Source organism: Microcebus murinus, chromosome 11, assembly GCF_040939455.1.
Source record: "Microcebus murinus isolate Inina chromosome 11, M.murinus_Inina_mat1.0, whole genome shotgun sequence".
NCBI classification, from domain to species: domain Eukaryota; kingdom Metazoa; phylum Chordata; class Mammalia; order Primates; family Cheirogaleidae; genus Microcebus; species Microcebus murinus.
In genome coordinates, this window is record NC_134114.1 from 82,488,134 (window position 1) to 82,508,789 (window position 20,656).

Sequence of the window (20,656 nt, forward strand, 5' to 3'; positions counted from 1 at the left end):
CTGAGGGTCAGGATGAAATGAGTTGTAGCACGTAGTGAGCATTAGTAACTGTTGGCTGCTGTCATTGCCAAATAGCTGCCACCGTTCGTTCTTCACTCAGCAGACATTGGCGGTATGCCATCTATGTGCCGGGAGCATGAAGATGAACGAGACATGGTCCCTACTCTTGAGGAACTTACCTTCTAACATGCGTGTGTTTGCACAGAATGAAAGTCTTTATTCCGTCATCTTTCTGGCTACTTTAACTTTCTCTATAGAGAAAGTTGGCTTTCTTCCCTTGTCAGCTAACTTCTGCCTGATGGACGGACGACAGGCTTTAACATCTTAACTATTTCTGTTTAACAGTAATTCAGCACTTGCCATGTGCCCAGAACGTTGGTAAGAAGTGGAAGGCAAAGGTGGTGTGTAAGGCAGTCTGTCTATGGGCAGCTGGCACCCCAGCTCCAGGGGTGAGACTGGAATTTACAGCCTGTACAGAACAGTTCAGTGTAGTGAGAGCTTCCGAAACAATCTCTTTGGCCTCTTTACTACCACTTTTCACCTGTACACTGGATCTAGTCTGCCCTGCCCTTTCTGTGCTAAAAATGAATAAACAACCTCCATCCTCTCTTCTCATGCCCAAGTAGAACCTCTTTGGTAAAAACTAACACTTTCGTGGCCACATATGCAGCAGGTCACTGGGCACCACTGGTTCGTATCCCTGCTTCCCAGGAAGCTCTCCCTTCCATCTGTGAGCTTCTTTGGGAAAGGCACAACTTAGGGAATTCTTGACACAGAATAGGAACAGTTGGCAATCCTTTCTCTCACAGGTATACTCTTCTTTAAAAAAAAATAATAATAATAACAAATTATCTTTAAGAACTCAGGGATATAGCTCCTTGCTTTTATGACCATTACAGGTTATTTTGGTTTGTTCACAATAAGCATATTAAGTTTGATCTTCTTTTAAAAGCCTGTCCTGGCACAGAATTTAAATTAATGTCTTGATGAATTATGGATGGACATAGAGGCTTTTAAAGAGCTTTAAGTATTTGTTGCCACAACAGGATCTGAGTATAATACTGAGCTTGAGAGAGATCATTTATAATTTATTATCGCTAGAGGTAACGTGAAATTATTAATTTTTCCTTGAAGCATGTTCTTTGTAAATGTTTTCTGGAGATACATGAGTTGAAAGTAATGATGTTTTCTTTTGTTAAGACTTTATTTCATTTCATGTATTCTGTTGACCCCTGAGAGAATATCTAATCTAGAGAGGAGAAAACATAAAAGAGTACTCGTACTCAAAACCCTACAAGTGCTGCTAGTAAATTAGAATGTACTTCTTGTCACCTGTGATGTGCCCTAGTGCTACATGAGTACTGTCATCCTTGGTGCTGCATTTTGTGTTTTGGATGTCTTTGGTTCATTTGTGGATGCTAGTCTGTTATAATTAAAATTCCATATACATTTCATTTTGGCTTTACAGAAATATTCTGGTTAATGTAAGCATACTGAGGTCTGCATTTAGAGCAGTATATTTCCTGGTTCAAAAAAGATACCATTGTTTGTCATCAGTTTATATGATTTTGTTTTTAACTTCCCAACTGTGGTGGAGATATTTGGATCATCTATCTTTGCAGGTCCTTCTGGTAACTCTCACAAGGAGATGAATGTGTATATTTAACTGGGAGATGTTATTGGTTCAGATTATGGCCATAAAAAAAAAGACATTCTTCTTTTCTCCACCCACAGAGATTATACTCAGAATAGTTTTATGAACATAGAAACTAAAGTTAGCTCCAGTTAAGTTTGTTAAGCATTCTGAAAATTCTGTTCCTAGAGGCTTCAGCCCGTTTAGTATTATTCATCACTATATTGTTATTTATATTTTACAGTTTCCAGCGTTCTTTTCACAGCGTTGGCCTGCACTAACTGCATTCACATTCTTTTCTGCAGACCCGTCAGATTCAAACTTCCTTTTTTTAGCTGTTTACTGTCAACTTCTATAAGCTCTGGATTCTTCTTGGCTCAGAGGGGAAAGAGTCTTCCTTACTCCCTTCTTCCCCCTCTTATTTTTCTTTACATAGCCCTCTTTGTTTAAAGAGTATGCTGATGATCAGCATAGAGTGACAAATTATGTGTGAGCAGTAGGGAGAGGTAGGTAATAAAAATAAAACTATAGGTAAGTTTCCAGGGTTCTTGCAACCTCAGAAACCTTTAGCTTTATGAAATAGGATAGGGCCAGTCTTTCCTCTTATGGCCACTTTCCTAATTGCTCTGTTCCTTGGAAGATCCTGTAATATCTCACACACATGCTTGGATTTCTCTCTCCATCTCTGAAATGGACCCAAGGCCTCACCGAGGACCTACAGATACATTTAGGGTAGAATGACAGAGAGAAAATAGAAAACACTCTAGGCCAGCGGTCCTCAACCTTTTTGGCACCAGGGACTGGTCTCATCAAAGACAGTTTTTCAGTGGACCATGGAGCAGGAGGGATGGTTCTGGGATGATTCAAGTGCATTGCATTTATTGTACAGTCAAACCTCTCTTCTAATGACTATCTATATTTGCAGCTGTTCCCCAGCGCTAGCATCATTGCCTCAGCCCCACCTGAGATCATCAGGCATTAGATTCTCATGAGGAGGGCACAACCTGGATCTCTCGCATGCGCAGTTTACAGTAGGGTCCACACTCCTATGAGAATGTAATGCTGCTGATGATCTGCCAGGAGGCGGAGCTTATGTGGTGATGCAAACAATGCAGAGTGGCTGAAAGTATAGCTGAAGCCTTGCTCACCCGCAGCTCACCTCCTGCTTGCAGCCCCATTCCTAACAGGACATGGACCAGGACCAGTCTGTGGCCCAGGGGTTGGGGACAGCAGCTTTAGGCTTATCAAAAAAAAAAAAAAATGTTTGATCTATCAGATACTTCTTCCAGCTGTTCTCTGCTTTATCTAGGAAAGGGCAAAACGGATCACTTTGTAACAAAGAGTCCTAAGAGATACCAAATTCGACTAACATTGATTTTACTTCTTGGGAGCTCTCCAGATTATAGTCCATAAATACTAATATGTTAATATCAGTTTCACCCATAAATGATCTCATTGGATCTCCTGTCTCTTTTCCTGGAAATAGATTGCAGGCAGTAATATACAGTCTCTTGACCCAACAGGATGTAAATATCATTGGCTTATAATTTTTAGTGCGTAAGGGGAGAATGGTGAAGAAGTGGACTGGAATGGCTCTGTTGGGGATTGGTAGTACAGATGACAGGTGCACTGGCCTGTAGTGGGACTGACCTTTTTTCCTTTCATGTCCTTTTTCCCCTCTGGAACTCACTGGAGAATCATTTACATGTTATATGTCATCTACATTTATCTCATTTCAAACCGTTCATCCTTTTGTGGAATTATTTGTGCCCCTGAATGTGTGTTATGTACCATCTGATCATCGTTATAAAAGAAAATTAAAGTTAAATTGTGATACCATTTAGTGTATGGGAGATGATAAGGTAGCAAGTAGAAAGCAGGAAAATGTATATAACTTTGGAAGGAGTTCTATATAATATATTTATGAAAGGTGGAACAATTAATTTCTTTCTATTAATGTATATTTTTTAAAATTTAGGGATAGAAGGACAGTCTGTGGAAGTTTCCAATATTGTGGACATCCGAAAAGAATATAATCGTGAGATTGCAATGAGAATTTCTTCTGATATAAAAAATGAAAATAGATTTTATACTGACCTAAATGGATACCAGGTAATTTTCCTTTAAAATGTCTAGGTAACAGTTGTATTAGTATATAATTTTGATGTATGATAATGGGCCAGTTAATTTTGGATCCTTTGAAAAAATATATCTAAAGTTGCAAATTATTCCTAAAATAAAATTAAATTTTAACAGACAATTGCAGGTTCTGTATTCAGTCTAATATACAAAGTTAGAACAAATATTTGAGAGACCATTTTTTAGAATATCTATTTGTAAGGATTTACTTGTTGAAAGAGAGATTTGGTGAACAGCATGTATGTTAAATACCTTGATGCAAAAATGTATGTATATAAGTTTTTATATACCAGAAAGGAAACATAATTAGGGACTGATGGATCATATTTCTTGTTTTGCTCATAAGGAATTGGTCTATACATAGTTTATCCCTTATATATTTTTAAATGTGTGATCTAATAATAGGCTCTTTTAAATTTCAGGAAAACTCTTCCCCTTTCTTTGTTGACATGTATGTGTGTACATTTATATACATGCACACATATATATACACATATTACATAGACACATATTTATTTATAAATGTGGGCAGATATGTATTTAATCAAAATTTTCATGAAATAGTCTTAAATAGTAGTAAGAAAATTGATTCATATTTTTTCAGATTCTCAATTCTTCACTATTAAGAGCTCATTTGATAACTAGATCTCTGCTTTCTATATGTGTGGGACACCACATCTTTGAAATAATACTATTAAAAACATGAACATATTTTTAAAACATTAGCATTTTAGAAATTTCTGGCTATGAATAGAAATAATTTCACAATAAATGCTTTTACTTTGTCACATTGTCAACTAGGAATGAGTGAAAAAGATTGTGATCATTTTCTCTTCTGATATCCTGAAAAAGTTAAATTTAAACCTTTTCTAAAGCATAGGAGTCACAATGTACACTCTGAATTAACATGTTAATTCTACTAGAGCCGTTTGGTTGTCAAATGAAATCTTGACTTTATGGTGATTCATTTTCCTTGTATACAAAGGAAAGGTTTTTCTTAAAATCTTACAGAAGTAATTATTTGTACGTGTGGGTGTTACACATGAATCAGAAGACTTAGTAAAAATGAATAACCAAAAAATGTGAATTTTCTTTTTGAGGATCAAACATTAGAATAAAAAGGAAAATATTATTTTCAGGTCTATAATCTAAATTTTTTTTTAAAATAGGCCATTTTTTAAGCTTTGGAAATAGTAGTACTTGGGCAAAACTAGAAATCTGGCTCTACAGGTGGTGAGTTGGGGGGTAGCAACAACACAGTTGTGGAAGTTTTAAGTGTCTTTTTTATAAGCTTAAATATACCAATTAATTGGAGTGGGAAGATGAGGATTAGAGAGAAGGAATGGAGAATTCTTTTAATGTAGAATTTGGTTTGTTTTTTTTTTTTAACATTTTACAGTTGTTTCTTCATCAGTTTATTTTCTAGGGCTGCCATAGAAATTACCCCCATCTGAATGGCTTAAAGCAACAAAAAATTATCCTTTCACGGTTCTGGAGGCTGGGTGTCTAAAATCAAAATGTCAGCAGGGCCTTATTCGCTCCAAAGACTCTTGGGAAGCATCCTTCCTTGCCTTCTCCCAGCTTCTTGTGGCTGCCGACAAACCTTGGCATTCTTTGGTTTGTGGACGCATCACTCCAGTGTCTGCCTCTGTTGTCACTGAGTGTTCTCTCTCTGTCTCTGTATGTGTCTCTCTTTGTCCACATTTCCCTCTTCTTACAAAGACACCAGTCACGTGGTTAAGGCCAACCCTAATCCAGTACGACCTCATCCATGTTTGCAGAGACTCTATTTCAAAATAAGATCACATTCCCAGGCTGTGGGTGGACTTGAATTTGGGGAGGTGGGTAGATTATTCAACCTAGTACAACCAGTAAAATTGAGTCATATTGCAGTGTTGTTGAGAAGATTAAAAATCAGATTTGCAAAATACTCAGGATCACACCTTTTGTTAACGGGCACTCAATACATGTTAACTATTATGTTGTTTTTGTACCTCTCCTTTTCTTAAGTTTCATGTCAAACTTTTATGAGTTTAAGTAAGGAGATGGCATTTTTATGTGATGTGATCAAGATGCACTGGTAGCAGGGTCCTGAGGCTAGAGTCAGTCGCTGTGACCCAGACTGGCTTTGGGGTTACCAACAGTCTCTCCAAAAATAAAGTTACAGTTAATTCAGATACTAAGCCACAAGAAATTGGAATTTAGAACTATCTACATTGAAACTGATCAAGAAGAGTAAGCATTGAATGGTTTTAAATAATATGCATTTTATTATAATGTAATATGGTAGAGGATTTGGTGGGGAAATCTGTGGTATTTATTAAAACGGATTCAAGAATAAGAGATATTTCTTGAAAGAGGATAGAAAGCTATTATCCTTAGCATTCATTACAAAAGCAGTGTGTTAGATTTAGATGAGAAATGAATACTTAATACCTTTATAATTTGTTTTATGCAAATATTGGAGAGCTAGAAGACTTTTGTTAAGAATTTTTACTCTGAATTTAAATAGAAATGCCTATTTTTAAAATCTGGACAAGTTCTGCCTTTCCCACTTAAGAATTATCTTCCAAGATCCTGGTGGTTTTTCTTTATATTGTTATAAAGAATGTTTTAATTTTTAAATTATTTCTTCCCTTGAACAAAAAGGAAGAAGCTGTCTTTTTCTCTTTGGAAGAAAAGTCATCTGTACTAACACTGATTTTTAAAAGTACATACATAAATATCACTTTTTTTTTTTTTAAAGATGATTGTTTGGTTTTATAGATTCAACCTAGAATGACAATGAAAAAATTGCCTCTTCAAGCAAATGTCTATCCAATGACCACGATGGCATATATCCAGGATGCTGAGTGCCGCTTGACACTACTGTCTGCTCAGTCCCTAGGGGTTTCCAGTTTGAAAAGTGGTATGTGTTGTTTAAATTCTTTTTTGCTCTGAAAGGATTCAGTTCCAAGTGTATCATTTTCTGCTGGTCCAATGTATTAATAATTGTCATCTCCAATTAAAACCTCCCTGTCTTCTTTCTAGCTTTTTTCTCTCATGGACCAGACTATTAGTTGATTTTGGGTTTTGTGAGAACAACATAAAATGATGAATTTCCTAAATCTTCAGATGAAGAACCAGAGACCTAAACTCATGCCATGTTTTAAAGATAATTTGTTTCTCTTGATAACCTGTTGTTTGCAGAGAGTCTTGTGCTCATTGTGATTTAATGGGTATGGAAACTCAGACACTGAAAGTTTAGATAAGTTGCCTAAGTTTGCAAAGGTGGGAATTTAGAGTTCAAACTTAAGTCCTTCTCTCAATCATGGTCTTCCACCCCACTACCACTTGAAAGAGGAAAGGGAGTAGAAATGCTGGAGGTACAGCTTCAGGGATTCCAAAAGAGAGAAAGTGATGAAGATAAAGTGAGAGAAAACACACAGTAGATACTGATTAATTTTTGCAAAACTTTCTATCGAAAGACTCTAATCCTCTATAATCCATATTTTTAATTGGTTATCACACATGTTATCAATTGCTCTTCTTTCTTACGTGATACGAGTTACTAATGATAAATGTCTGAAGGAGCCAAGCAGGTGATAAATGAGTGCAAATGGCTGGTGTGTCCTTTGGCATAAACCTACTTTTTATATTAGGCATATACATGCGTTCTGTACTTCCACACACACAAAAAAATTGCTGCGCCTCATTTTTCTTTGTAGCCTAAATTAAACAAAATCATGTGAACTCATGCCATAAAGACATGAATTCAGTTATGAAAATACTATGGCTTCACATCAGAGATCCTTAGGACATGGAAGAGACTTGAACAAACTGGAAAACATGTTCCCCTTATATATGTTCCCCCATACAGGGCTAAATCTTTCAATTTTTGAAGAAGAATCCCAAATATGTCAGTGTCCACAATCCAATATGTCAGTGTCGACATTTTTTTAAAAAAACACTGTGTAGACAAAACAGAACATCTTTGGGTCATGCATGACTCTTGAGCCACCCATTTTTAAATCCTCCCTTAAATTCTCAAAACTATGCTCTAAATAGGGGAATAGACATGAGGACTCAAGCAGTGATGAACCAACCAGTATTATCTCACTTCCCGAAAAAGATGAACTGAGAAATAAAGCTCCTTTGCTGCTTCTGTAGACACCCAAGTACCGTGGTATTTGAATCAAAACAATTTGAGTATAATCCAGATTACTAAGTGTCACATGCTATATGGACTAACATTTGGAGGCAGGAAAAGAGTTAAAAATTGCCAAGGAGGTCGATGTGCTAATTCGAGTGTGGAAGGGACAAGCTGTGGATCTCAGGCATGGGATCCATTAACCCCTGTCCCTGAGGAGCAAGTCCTAGGTACTTTCCTTCTCAATTATGAAGGTATGAGAATGCTACTCATCACTGGTAATTTGATGTACTAGATGCCTAAACTGAGAAGAAAGAAGCAAAACAGAGTTGGTTTGACTATGTAAGAATAACAGTTGTTAAAATCTTTTATGTTAGCTATTTCCCTTTTGTGCCAAATGATCAGTTAGTACAGCGATGGATATAAGTGAATATGCATGCATTTTTAAAATAAAGATAGCATTAGCTTTGTAAGTCTTATTTGAGTATACTCTTAAATGTATAGATATGGCTCTTTTTTTCCTTATTTATTTTTTATTTTTTAATCTCATAACCTAATCATTAGCTTGTATTTTAAACTAGGGAAGATGTAGAATTACTGCATAGCAAATGAAGGAACCAAATATGAACAAGCCATCGGAGGCAGGACAGTGGTGGTGCCACCAACACAATATCAGAAAAGAAAGGGAGTAAATGGGGGTATCTCTGTTATTCTAGGGCATCTTCAGAGAATTGCCACATATCAAATAATCTAAGTTTTATTTGCAAATCTTTTATAGATCCTACGCATCTGTATGTATCTTGTTACCCCATGTATGATAAGCACTTCCTAATAAACCTCACCAGCATTTCCAAATTCAAAATGCTGCCACTAAATATTTAGAAGAACTTCTTTGTCAGATTAATTTTTTTGAAAAAAGTTCCAGTTAAATTTTGATCTGCCCTGTCCTACTTTAAAGTTTTTACCAGATATTGCTAAACATTAATGAAGAAAAGCACAAATGCTGTCCTGTTTTATGAACTTATAGTAGCTGCTTTGAGCTATTATCCAGAGAAAGCCCACGGCATAGTGGGTTGTATAGATCCATCTCCTTGACTAGAGGGGAAATTTAAAGCTAGACATGATTACCATCCACTTAAGTGATCCTCCATGAATATCTGTATTAAATAACCGAATATCTGTATTAAATAACCCTGGTCAGTTTTGCTTGTTTGTTTGTTTGTTTGTTAGGTCAGATTGAAGTTATCATGGATCGAAGACTCATGCAAGATGATAATCGTGGCCTTGGGCAAGGTGTCTATGATAACAAGATTACAGCTAATCTATTTCGAATACTACTAGAAAAAAGAAGTGCCGTTAATTTGGTAGGAAAAAATAACAAGCATGTTCTGATGTTGATTGTTCTTTCTCATCCAAAATTTGAAATTATGACTTTCCACTTCTTACGTGTTTTTTTTTTTTTAATAATTTCCAGCATTGAGATTTCTTTCTAATAGATTTAGCCTACATTCACAGAATGAGAACTTCAGCTATTTATAAGTATCATGCAAGATTTCCATTTAGGTTATTTTGTTTTTTATTTTGCTTATCATGTAGACAAAAAAAAAATAATGTCAAGAAATCAGTTTAGGTGCAATTTCCTAAAATTGTTTTGCAAGAAATAAGAATTTAAAAAATGAGCTAAAACCTAAAGCATAGAATTTAGTCACATAAAGAATAGAGTTTAGTCACGTACTTAAGAAGTTTAGTAGTAGAATTTCTTTGAAACCTTAGCGTATTTTTTCCAGTCTTCAATTCATCACCTGAAAATGGATTTACTTGTCTTGTCTTTCATGTTTGATTTTCATTCCTCAGAGCAAAAATCCAGCAGTCTGTGTTAAACAGTCTGGCAAAAGCCCAGCTGGACCTGAAGGACACGGTGCTTATTTGGGCGACAGCAAAGTTATCCTGGGAGTTCTCTGTCAAGTAGTGAGCACCCACCTTTGAGCCCCCTGGACATGGCCCTTTTTCTCTTTACTCCATTTTCCTTCTTCACTCATCATTTCAAGTCTCTTCTACTCTTTCCAGCCAGTGATGTCACCTTCCCCGTTGCAGTGAGAACAGCCATTAGAGCTCTCTGTTCCAGGTACCAAACACCTGCTCCCACCCTGCCCTTCTTCCCTCCTGCTACGTGGGAAATGCCGACCTTCCTTCATCTAGGCCCGTCTTGCCACTTGTCCTTGGAACTCATTTATGTTCCTCAGGATCCTTTTACCATGCATCCTCTCTTCTCTTCCCTTCATTGCCAGCCCTTCCCCAGGAAATCCTTTCTGTTGGCTTTTGAGCACTGTTTTTTTTTCCTGCTAAAATAAAAACAGAAGCAGCCCTCCCTCAGACTCTCATTCCCATCCCCACTGTGCCACTGTCCTCTCTCTCCAACCCAGTCGAACCAGGGTTTATGAGGCCAGTTCAACTTACCGCTTCCTTCTCACACTCAATTTGTTATCTGGCTTCTGCCTCCAGCGTACTCTGAGAGAGCTCTTGTCGTGTCGTCGCTAGATCCAGTGGATGTTTTCTGTCATCATCTTACTTCACCTGTCAGCAGCAGCATTTGACACCAACCATTGTCGCCTCTTAAAATACTGCCTCGCCTGGGCTTCCCTGGTGCCATGCTTGCTTGGTTTTCCTCCTACCTCTCGGCAGGCAGTTCTTTCTCTGTCTCTCTGTTAGTTCATTACTCAGCCACTCAGTAGTGGTTCCTCCAAGGCTTGCTTGTTTTCCAGCCGCCTCCTTTTCTCATCTTATGTGCTGACCCTTGGCACTCTTCTCTACTCCTGTGGTTTTGGCTACCACCTCCACACAGACGGAACCCACTAATGCATATCCCCAGCTTAGTCTCACCTCTGACCTCCAGGCTCGCCTATCTAGTTGCTTCCTGATATTCCTGTTTATAAGGCCACCCAGGCTTGACATATCCAAAATCACTCTCACCATCTCCCTTCCCCACTGGCCCTCTTCCAGTGTTCCCTCTCTCACTGGTGGGCACTGCCGTCCATCCGGTGCCGGGCTGGACACCCAGGAGTCCTCCCTGGTGGGCACTTCTCCCCACCAGCCCTTTTCTCAAAAGAGTGATCCCAGTTCTTGTCTGTCCCCTAAATATTTCAAATCTGTAACTTCTTTACTTCTACCAGCTTAATTCAACCTGACATTGTGTATTTCTATGCACATCCACTCTGCTCTCTTCTTTCTGCTGTATCTGTTCTTATCACGGTAGGCAGAGTGTTTTTTGTTTTCTTGTGTTTTTTTTTTTTTTTTTCCAAAACGAATCTAACCTTATTGCCTCTGCGAATCCCCTCTGATGTCTTCTCCTTGCTGTCAGTATGAAACTGGAAATTCTTACCATGGCGTATATAGCCTCTCAAGATAAAGACCCTGCCTGTCCCCAGGGCATCCTGCATGCCTCTTTCTATGTCTGCTCTAGCCCACGGGTTTTCTTTAAGTCCTAAGTACTTTCCATGCCCTCATCCCCACGGCACCTTTGCACGGGGCCTGTCACCCATTCTGCCCCAGAGACTCTTTGGGTTCGTGCTTAATTCCTCAGCTGCTTCTGCACCAGGTCAAATGATCTTCTCCTGTGCTCTGTCCAAACTGTGCATCTCGCCTTCATGTGTATATGTGATTATTTGATCATTACCTTTTCCCCACCTTTGGAGAGTGGGAACTATGTCTTTCTCTGCTTACTAGAAGAACAAGCACCTAATATATGTCGGGTGAATGAATACACAGATGCACAGATGAATGAACTGTTACAGCACATTGTGCCACTGTATGTATTGCAATTTCTGCTTACTGCCTAGTCTTCATGTACATGTTCTATTCCCCCTGCTAGATTCCAGGGACTTGTCGCCTTCATTTTCATGCGTCCCACAGGGCCTCCTTGCCTATAGTAAATATTCTGTAAATAAAATACTAGTTGATTGAATGAAATGGCAACAGATAATTAAAGCAAAGAATTCTTCCAGTATTTAGAATCTTTTAGAAAAAAGAATTAGTATCCATTTTAGATGTCGAGATTTATGCCAGTTCTTAAGACTCCTGGCTTAAATCAATTACTGACAAGATAGCTTAGTTTTAAGGACTAAAACTGCATAGGAAAATCATTGCGTGAGTGTTGGCAGCTACTCTCTTTGCTCCTCCTGAAAATGTTTCTGCCTTATGTGATTTTCTCTCTATATTGACACTAATCTACAAAACTTCTTTTAACTATGGCAATAAAAATTTTCATGTCAGATCTATAAAGCTGCAACTTAGAAGTGAAATGATTTGTTTATTTGCATTCAAAAATTCCTTGGATAGCAATTGATTTTAATTTGATCTAATGTTTTTATAGTCCTATCTTGGTTAAATTTTTCCTTTGCTCAACTATAGATTCTGTGGCTTAAATTAATAGCTTCTTTTAAATAAAAAATGAACTACAGAAGAGAAAAAACATTTTAATTTCTAGTGAAATTAATTAAAAATACATTTGGTTAAGAAATCCTAATATAACGTAACCTAAATTTTCTAGAAAGTTTTTACTTTCAACTCAGACTCTGATGTCAAAAATAACAATGGTGGAAAGTGAAATAGGAAGGAGGTCCCTGGATAGGAAGGAGTTTTAAGGGGAAGCCTTGAACCTGCCAGAAGTAATGCCTCATGTAAATGATCCTGGGCCTGTCCAGGACTCACTTAAGTGAGTCCTGTCCTCATAATGTTTGTTCTGCAGAGTGTCAATGAAAACATGGACTTGGATGACAGTCACTGCAAGCCATGCAGATGCCCAGTGGAAAACTATGGCAGTGTGAGGTTGACCACGCTAATGATCTTCAAGGGTCAAAGGAAATAGAAAATAGGAATCATCTCTTTGGCCTTGCTATGATTTGAATGTGTCCCCCCAAAATTCCTGTGTTGGAAACTTGGTTGCCATTGTAGCGGTGTTGAGAAGTGGAGCCTTTGGAAGGCACTTGGGTCATGAGAGCAGAGACTGTATCATGGAATTGGGTTAGTTATCATGGGAGTGGCTTTGCTAAAAAAGCAAGCTACCTCTTGCATGCACTCTCTTGTTTTCCCGCCATGAGATAATGCAGCAAGAAGGTCCTCACCAGATGCCAGTGCCATGCTCTTGGACTTCCCAGCCTCTAGGACCACAGGCTGAATAAACTTCCTTTCTTTATAAATTACCCTATCTGTGATATTGTCATAAAACAACAGGAAAACAGACCAAGACAGGCACTGACCACTTTAGGATTTGTTTCTCTGACCTTTTCTCCATACCTTTCTCCTGCTGGGAGAGTAAAGGAGTCATTGAGCAGGAATTAGAAGCCCTCAAAGTGTTCAAGTGTCACAGTTTTGTCACTTTACCTCTGGTTACCAGTTCTTTAGACATACGCGCTAGAGGAAGTTGAGAGACATCAGATTAAAAACTTAAATGCTTATAGGTCTTAGGAAAGTGATAGCATGAGGGAGGTTGACCAAGTTTAAAGGCAAATGCTTAAGTTAGGTGGCCAGAGGGTCTGTGGTGCACTTGAGGGCACATATCTTACTACTAGCCACAACGCAGGTCCAGCTGATTATTTCCACATAGGAATGCCTGCCTAGTTTGAGTCACATTTTCAGTTTCTTGGCTAAAAAACCAAAAATCTGTTTTTGGGGGGGGTGCTTTTTTTCGTGTTAGGTTTTTTTGTTTTTTTTTAAAGAGTTGGCTTTTTAAAAGCCTGCAGACCTACCGAAGCATGTCCATCCACAAATTTGGCCCACAGACTACCAGTCTTTACTCTGGGCTAGAGGATATTTATCTCTAAATGTCATGATTCAATATACTTTTCTTCATTTTCTCTCCTTCTCAGTTTTTGTCTTTTTATCCCACTCTTCCCCTCTATAGTATTCTTGTCTCATTTATTTATATTGCATGTGCTTGTTAAATTAATAGATTACTTCAACAAAGATTTATTAGGTTCCCACCCTGTGTCAGGTCAAGCTGTGAATAAACAGAGGTGACTTTAAAAACAGTCTCTTACTGTCTTACATAATTTAATAAGTTTTGATGTTAGGTAGTGGAAGCCTTTGATGTTTAAGGATCAAATACCTCATGTGAGCTTAATAAAGGCACCAAGGAACTTGGCAAGAAGTTCCAACTCATGGAATAAAGGCTGGAACCCAGGGAGGAAGATCTCACCTTTGCGTGGTTTGGATCAGAACGTGCTAGAAACTCTGTAATGTCAGGCTACAGAGAGAAAGCTAGACTTACATAATTTGAAGCCTTCCAACCACCAGGAAACTAAATAATGTTTATAGTAGTATATTAATTAGAATAAGGCTGGAGGATTCATTTATAGCTTAAACAAATACACAAAGTTTCCTATAGAAAACATGTTTTGTAAGCTTTGGGATTATCATAAGACTTACAGTTAAAAGGTTACCTTTCTAGGAGGTTAATTAAAATAGCTATAGCTCCAACAGTTAAATAGCTTACTGATTACCTCAATGCTGTAAAAATGGTAAGAAAGTACAAGTGAATGGTGGAACCCTGGTGAGACTTTGCCCCACCCCAGCTGGCTGGCCTCCAGCGGTGTTATTTGTTCAGGGTGCTCTTTGAGCCACTGAACCACATGCTTCTATAAACTTCTCTTTCTTATCTTGCTAAAGACAGTAAACTACAGTTTTCCACCTCTGGAAGTGCTTCCATTTATGACATCGTTTCCTTTTACAAGATGTTCATCACAGTGTCTTTGAGTGTGAATCTTCATTTCTTAATCCAAAAGTAGTTAAAGGGTGAGGCTTTGTCTTTTGATTCCGAGGAGAGCTCTGCTTCCTCTAGCAGGTTGGGAGGATGCCTGGTGTGGCGGTGGCCAGCACAGGTTCACAGAGCAGTGTGTGGCTGACTGCCTTGAGATCCTCCTAGGGAGGCTTTTAAGCTTTGCATTCCCAGGGCCTTGTGTCTGGAGATTTCGATTCTATAGATTTGGGATAGAACCCAAGAATCTATGTTTTCTTAAAGGTTCCCTAAGTCATTCTGTTGTGTAGTTAATTTAGGAAGTGCCAAGGGTCAGGAGGACTGATTGGGTGCAGAGGGTTGGTATATATGTACATTATTTCTTCTAAGGTGTAGGTGAGAAGTGTCCTACCCACTCACTGGAGTGTCCAGGAGTTCCTCCAAGAGCGTAGAATAAAGCCAGAGCTTTTCTGAATGTTTCTTGACCTAGAATGGACTTAATGCCTCCTGCATCTGATAAGGCAGGTGTTTTCTGTTGGAATCTTTTATCTTTTATTACTCCAAAGTGATTTTGTCAGCAGTCCTCATCTACATGATGAAGTCCTTTGATCTCGGAGTACATTTAAAGTGTCTTGTTGAAAATGTTCCCTCTTTATTCATGTTATTCTACAAGCTGCATTAAATTTTACTATTATTAGAGAATTATTATTTCATATGCTTTATTTAATTTTTCTTTAAGAATGTAGAATGCATACTTTTTTTGTAACTCTTTCAGACTTAATTTTTTTGGTCAGTTTCTTAATATTGCAATGTCCCTCTCCTTTAAAAACATTTTTTTTCTCTCTCTCCATGGTCTGAATTGTAATGACATCTAATGTTAGCTGCTGGCACGATGGTAGTCACTTTTTGCTAGCACCCTTCTGTGCGATGCTAATCTGACATTCTGAATTTTAAGCTTTATATCTCTGTGAATCCTGTCTTTTCACACAGATAAGTAGCCAAGCCTTTTATTTGAGACCTGTATTACAAAAAGGATGCAAAATCAGAAAATATCAATGAAGTAGTCATTTTAAAAAATAAGATAAAAAATTAACTCTGCTTCAAATGTAGCTGGTGATCAAAGGACCTTTCTGTATAAGTTATTTTCTCTTCTCAGTTCTTCCTTCTGTCTGTTTTTACTCCTTAGGCATTATTAGTTAAGGTTCTACTTAGTCATTGATATAATTAATGTTTAATGTCATCTTGCATGTGTGTATCTCTAACCTTGGTAGATTATTTAATGTTATTATTAAAGTATTATTAATGTGTATATCCCCAACCCTGGCAATTGGCAATGATGTTTAAAGAAAACAATCAGATGATCTGGATATACCACCTGTGTTATTTATATTTTAAAATTGGATTTATTTTGAGAGTTTTGTTCCTTTATGTCTTTATTAGGTAACATTTAGCTCCTTTCATTTGTTAACATTTATGAAATATAGCTTTAATTCGTACCCTTTATGGTCTTGTTAAGTGTATAAATGAAACCATGAGAATGTGATGGATAAACTCTGAGGGAGAAGGGAGATAACAGTTGATGATGTACAAGATATATGAACGTTCCAGTCCTTCTACCTTGAGAGTTTTGTGGTAGGTTGAGAGTTTCCATAAAAAGTTATGCCTGGTCCTAAAATGTTTGTAGGAGGTGTTTTCAGAATTTTTAAAATCAGAGGAAGAGATATTTTAAACATATGAATTAAATGGATACTATTCATTTTCTTGTATCGTTTACAACTTGATAGTCTACTGTGTATTTTTCTGAGACTGTTTATGAAATATGATAAAGTATTCACATATTTTCATATTTACACCCTCTTAGATAATTCCATTAATATGATGAGAACTGCAAATGTTGAACTTTCAAGCATTTTTATTTTTTTCTTGATAGGAAGAAGAAAAGCATCCTGTCAGTTATCCTTCTCTCCTTAGCCACATAACCTCTTCTTTCATGAATCATCCACTCATTACAATGACAAAGAAGTTCTCACGTGACCTTGAGCTGCTGGGTGAATTCTCTCCATTACTGTCTCCTTTGCCTTGTGACATTCATCTGGTTAATCTGAGAACAATACAGTCAAAGGTACATCCCAAAATGTATCTATAAAAAAATTACTGTTCGTAGTTATACTTGGTTTAAGCGGGTAAGGAGAAGGGGGAAAAATACTTTATGCTATACTATGCTTTGAGGAATGATTAAGAGGTCTTCACCTTTAGCCAAAAGCTTTATGCCTTTTATTTGACTGTTGCTCTACAGTTTAGAGCTTATCCTGAACTAATTTATTTGATTCTCAGAAAAGTTCTGTGCTGTGAGCAGGCTAGGCAATATCAACATAATTAGTAGCTGGGAGAACCAGGCCTAAAGATCAGCCCTACTAATTTTTCACATAATTCCCCTTGTTAGGCAGCATTTCTCAAGAGTGAAAGAACTAGAAAGCATAGTGTTTAATTATTTTTGTGTCAGAGATTTTGTATTTTCGTATCTTCCTCTTGAAAATCACCACAACTACTTAGAAGAAATACTGGAGGAAAAGCGTGGGAAAATTTTACTAGGTATGAAATTTAATTCAGCTAGACTTTACTATATAACTATTTTTAACATCAAAGAGATTGCTTTTTGAAAAGTATAGGGATTCGACATCTGACATCGTTCTTATGTGTTATAGAAGTGTTTTGATATTGTGAATTGACACACATTTAGCTGGAAATAGTAAGTGGTTATGGATTCTGTGGGAAACATCTCATGGTAAATGGCCTGAATATGAAAAGAAGAGGATGCTCATGTGCAAAGACATCATAAAAGGAGAGAAATGTTTAAGAACAAAGAACTAAAGCAAACCAAGTGAAGTGAGACCAAACGCCTATAATTAGGACATTTAGGGATTTACAACCTTTATATAGAAGATGTAGAGGAGAAAAATATAATTTCACTTCTTTTCCTTATAGGTTCTATAGTTGAGGTATTCCTGAAAACAAAAGTCAGATTAACAAGAGAAGAGCCAACAGTAGCGTATTAATGCATGTTGTACCCATCATGTGGGAGAGGCCTCAGTTCAAAAGTATTACTCCCTCAAGGCAGTGGATTAGGGGCCTTGCTTAAATAATATTTTAACAAAGAGCCATATATCCTATAGAGACAAGATAAGGAAGAGAGCATCTTCAGGCTTCCAAAAGGCAGGAAAATATGGGAAGGTAAATTTATGGGAAGCGTAAAGTCTGCTGCCATGTCTTCTGGCTTTGGTGTCTCTGAGCTGATAAGCCTTGTTAAGGGGCCTATCCTTAGGCAAGAAGAGGCAGAGAGCAGGGGAAAAAGACCTTTTGTCTTTGTGTATTGCTGTCCTGCCATCAAGCAAGCAGAGGAAGGGGGAAAAGTATCCCCCTGTGTTTTTAGCCTTCTTCAGAGCTCAACAATCCTCAGTACTTTAGAGAGGAATATTTTGATTTCATTCAAAGGTAAGAAACTTACACCGGGCTATGCAGGAAAAAATATAGATGGCTTGCGATAATGAATACAAGCAAATGGCAAAGGCGAGAGGCCTGTGTCTATATCTCTGTGTGTTGAAAGGTTTTTGTTTGTTTTTTATCATGTGAGTGAACTTCCAGGATTTATTTCATCCCCACTACATGCCTATTACTGCTGTGGGCATGAGGGAGATAGTCCTGAACAAAACAGATAAAAGCCCCTGCCCTTCTGGGGCTTAGATTCTAGTGGGAGGGGAAAAATAATTAAGGAAGAAAGAGTAAGAGAAATACACGTAATAAGCGTTGTAATAAGCGTTAAGGAAGAGAAGAAGAGGGAAGGGTGATTCTGAGAAGATGGTGCAAGTTTGATTAGGGCAGTTGGAGAGCGCTGTAGGCACAGAGCAAGTTCAAGGTCCTGGGGCAGGAGAGGTGGTCAGAATGCTGTTCCGAGGGAGGTGGGCTTTCCCTTTATTCATTGCTGTGTCCCCTGCCTGGAACAGTACCTGCACAGGAAAGGAACTCAAACACTATTTGGTGAATGAGTGAATGGGATAGAGATGTTTTCTGGGATCTTGGTGGTATCTTTTGTGGATTTACTTTCTGGTCCATGGGATGAGCAGACTGGGAGTAGATAGCCTTCTCGTGGTATCCTGTGGTCCATTCATGAGCTCAGGGAGAATAAAAGGATAAAACAGGGGCCCCCAAAGACTCTGGGCCTCAGGTATTAGATGGTAGAGGACATTAGCAACCTAAAAAACCCAGGGGCTTCTGGGAGGACAGGGGCCATTGTCCATTCCTTAACCCCGCTTCCAGATGGCTCCTCCCCCATAGTTGCTCACAATATGATTGTTTTCTGGAAGCTACTGGAGCTGACTGGAGTCAGCAAGTGTAGAGTGTGACCTTCTGTAATCCAAGGCTGGCACTTGTTTTTCATGTCACCTCTCTTTAGTGGCAACTTACTTCCTTACATCCTTCCTGCTAGTGGCCATCTTCCTGTAATACAAGTATAATCACTTCTCAGCTTAAAAATCCCATTGCCCACCAGATTGGTTCAGACCCTGAGCATTCAGGCCCTCTGCAGTGCGGCCTCCTTGCAACTGCTTCCCGGTGCTCCTCTCACCTTTGGACAGGTGGGCCACTGTCACGACCCTGCAGGCTGGGTGACGGCCGACTCAGCCACCCTGTGTAAATAAACTGGGGCTAGTGTCACGCATGCCTGCGTCAGGGTCTTCCATGAGAAACAGGTGAAATAGTGTTGGGAAAGTCTTTTGAAAGTGGTAACTCAGGGCAACATGCTGTCGTTATCCTGATGATGCTCACTGTATATGCCAGCTTGGTGCCAGCTGGGGTTTTGGCAGAGAGAATAGAGAGCAGTTTAACATACAGATTTGGCCAGGAGGGATAAAACAGAACTGCAGTGCTAGTGCCTGTTGATAACTGCCACGCTGGCTGGCGCATCAGCAGAACTGAACACGCGGGGCTGTTGTGTATATTATCCTATCAGTTGGTGCCAGATCCTGTGTTAGCCTGTGACTCTCAGCACATATCTATATAAAAGCCCACTAGTAATCCAAGGGGATTCATCGGTTCATTCAAAACCACTTCTTCAAAGAATTGCTCTCTGTCCGCTAACCTCTGATAATAGAAGATAATCATCGAAGGGAGCCGGGGCCGATGTGGGTATTGATTCAAAGAAAGCTGTTACTTAAAAGGTGTCCAGTGCAATTCCATGGTTGTACTAAAAGAAAGACAACCATGACCCAGTGCGTAAATGCAGAAGGCAGACCTAAGCCTTTGGGATTGTGTTCCTGTTTTTATGTGCTGGCGGCTTCCAGCATGCAACAATGGATTGTTTGGAGATTGCAACTCATGCTTCCCCTTGAAACAGTGTTAACACAGAGACCAAGGGTTCCAAGCAAGAGCAGAGTCTGCGTTGGCCTGTGTCTAGGTAGGCATTTTCCTAATCACCACAGGATTTTTGTTGAGAAATGCATCTGAGCACCACCTTTGCATGACAAAGGCACATGTGTCTTGATTCTAAACCTCAGTTGGTCTCCCGGACTCCTCGTAGGAGGAGGGGTTTGGGGCTCAGGAGTAGTGAGGGGGGCGAGGTGTGGGCTGGAGGAGTGATAACCCACTGAGGTGGGTCAGTGGTGGTCCCAGCTACCCATCTTCACTGTGTCCACATCATGCAAGCGAGATTTTAAAAACAGAGACTTTCCCGAATTTCCCCATTTCTGAGATCCTGATTCTCAAGGGCTAGGGAGTAGAGCCTAGGAATTAATAATTTTTTAAAAACTCTTCTCATGAAATTGGTGACATTTCTAAATTATCTCCATTTCCTAAATTGGGAAGGTGAGGACAAGGGAATAAATCATAAAAATAAAACTACCCACAGGTAGATGGCAGAATCAGACCCAGGGCCAGGGCTTCTGAGTCCTGTGTGTGGCCTCAGAGGGTAGCATTTGACTTTTTAAGGTTACTAAGTCCCTGAAAGTCTAATTTTTCAGCAATTGTTTTGTAT

General features: G+C 38.7%; 1 protein-coding gene across 1 annotated transcript in view; it reads left to right on the top strand.

The window, feature by feature from the left end:
- The window catches only part of MAN2A1 (mannosidase alpha class 2A member 1), a 168,363-nt gene that overhangs the window by 137,604 nt on the left and 10,103 nt on the right, over window positions 1–20,656 (top strand). The window contains exons 17-20 of the mRNA XM_012790254.2: window positions 3,612–3,745; window positions 6,539–6,680; window positions 9,132–9,265; window positions 16,562–16,753. Of these exons, the coding sequence (XP_012645708.2) occupies window positions 3,612–3,745; window positions 6,539–6,680; window positions 9,132–9,265; window positions 16,562–16,753 (602 nt within the window). The remainder of the gene's footprint in view (window positions 1–3,611; window positions 3,746–6,538; window positions 6,681–9,131; window positions 9,266–16,561; window positions 16,754–20,656) is intronic.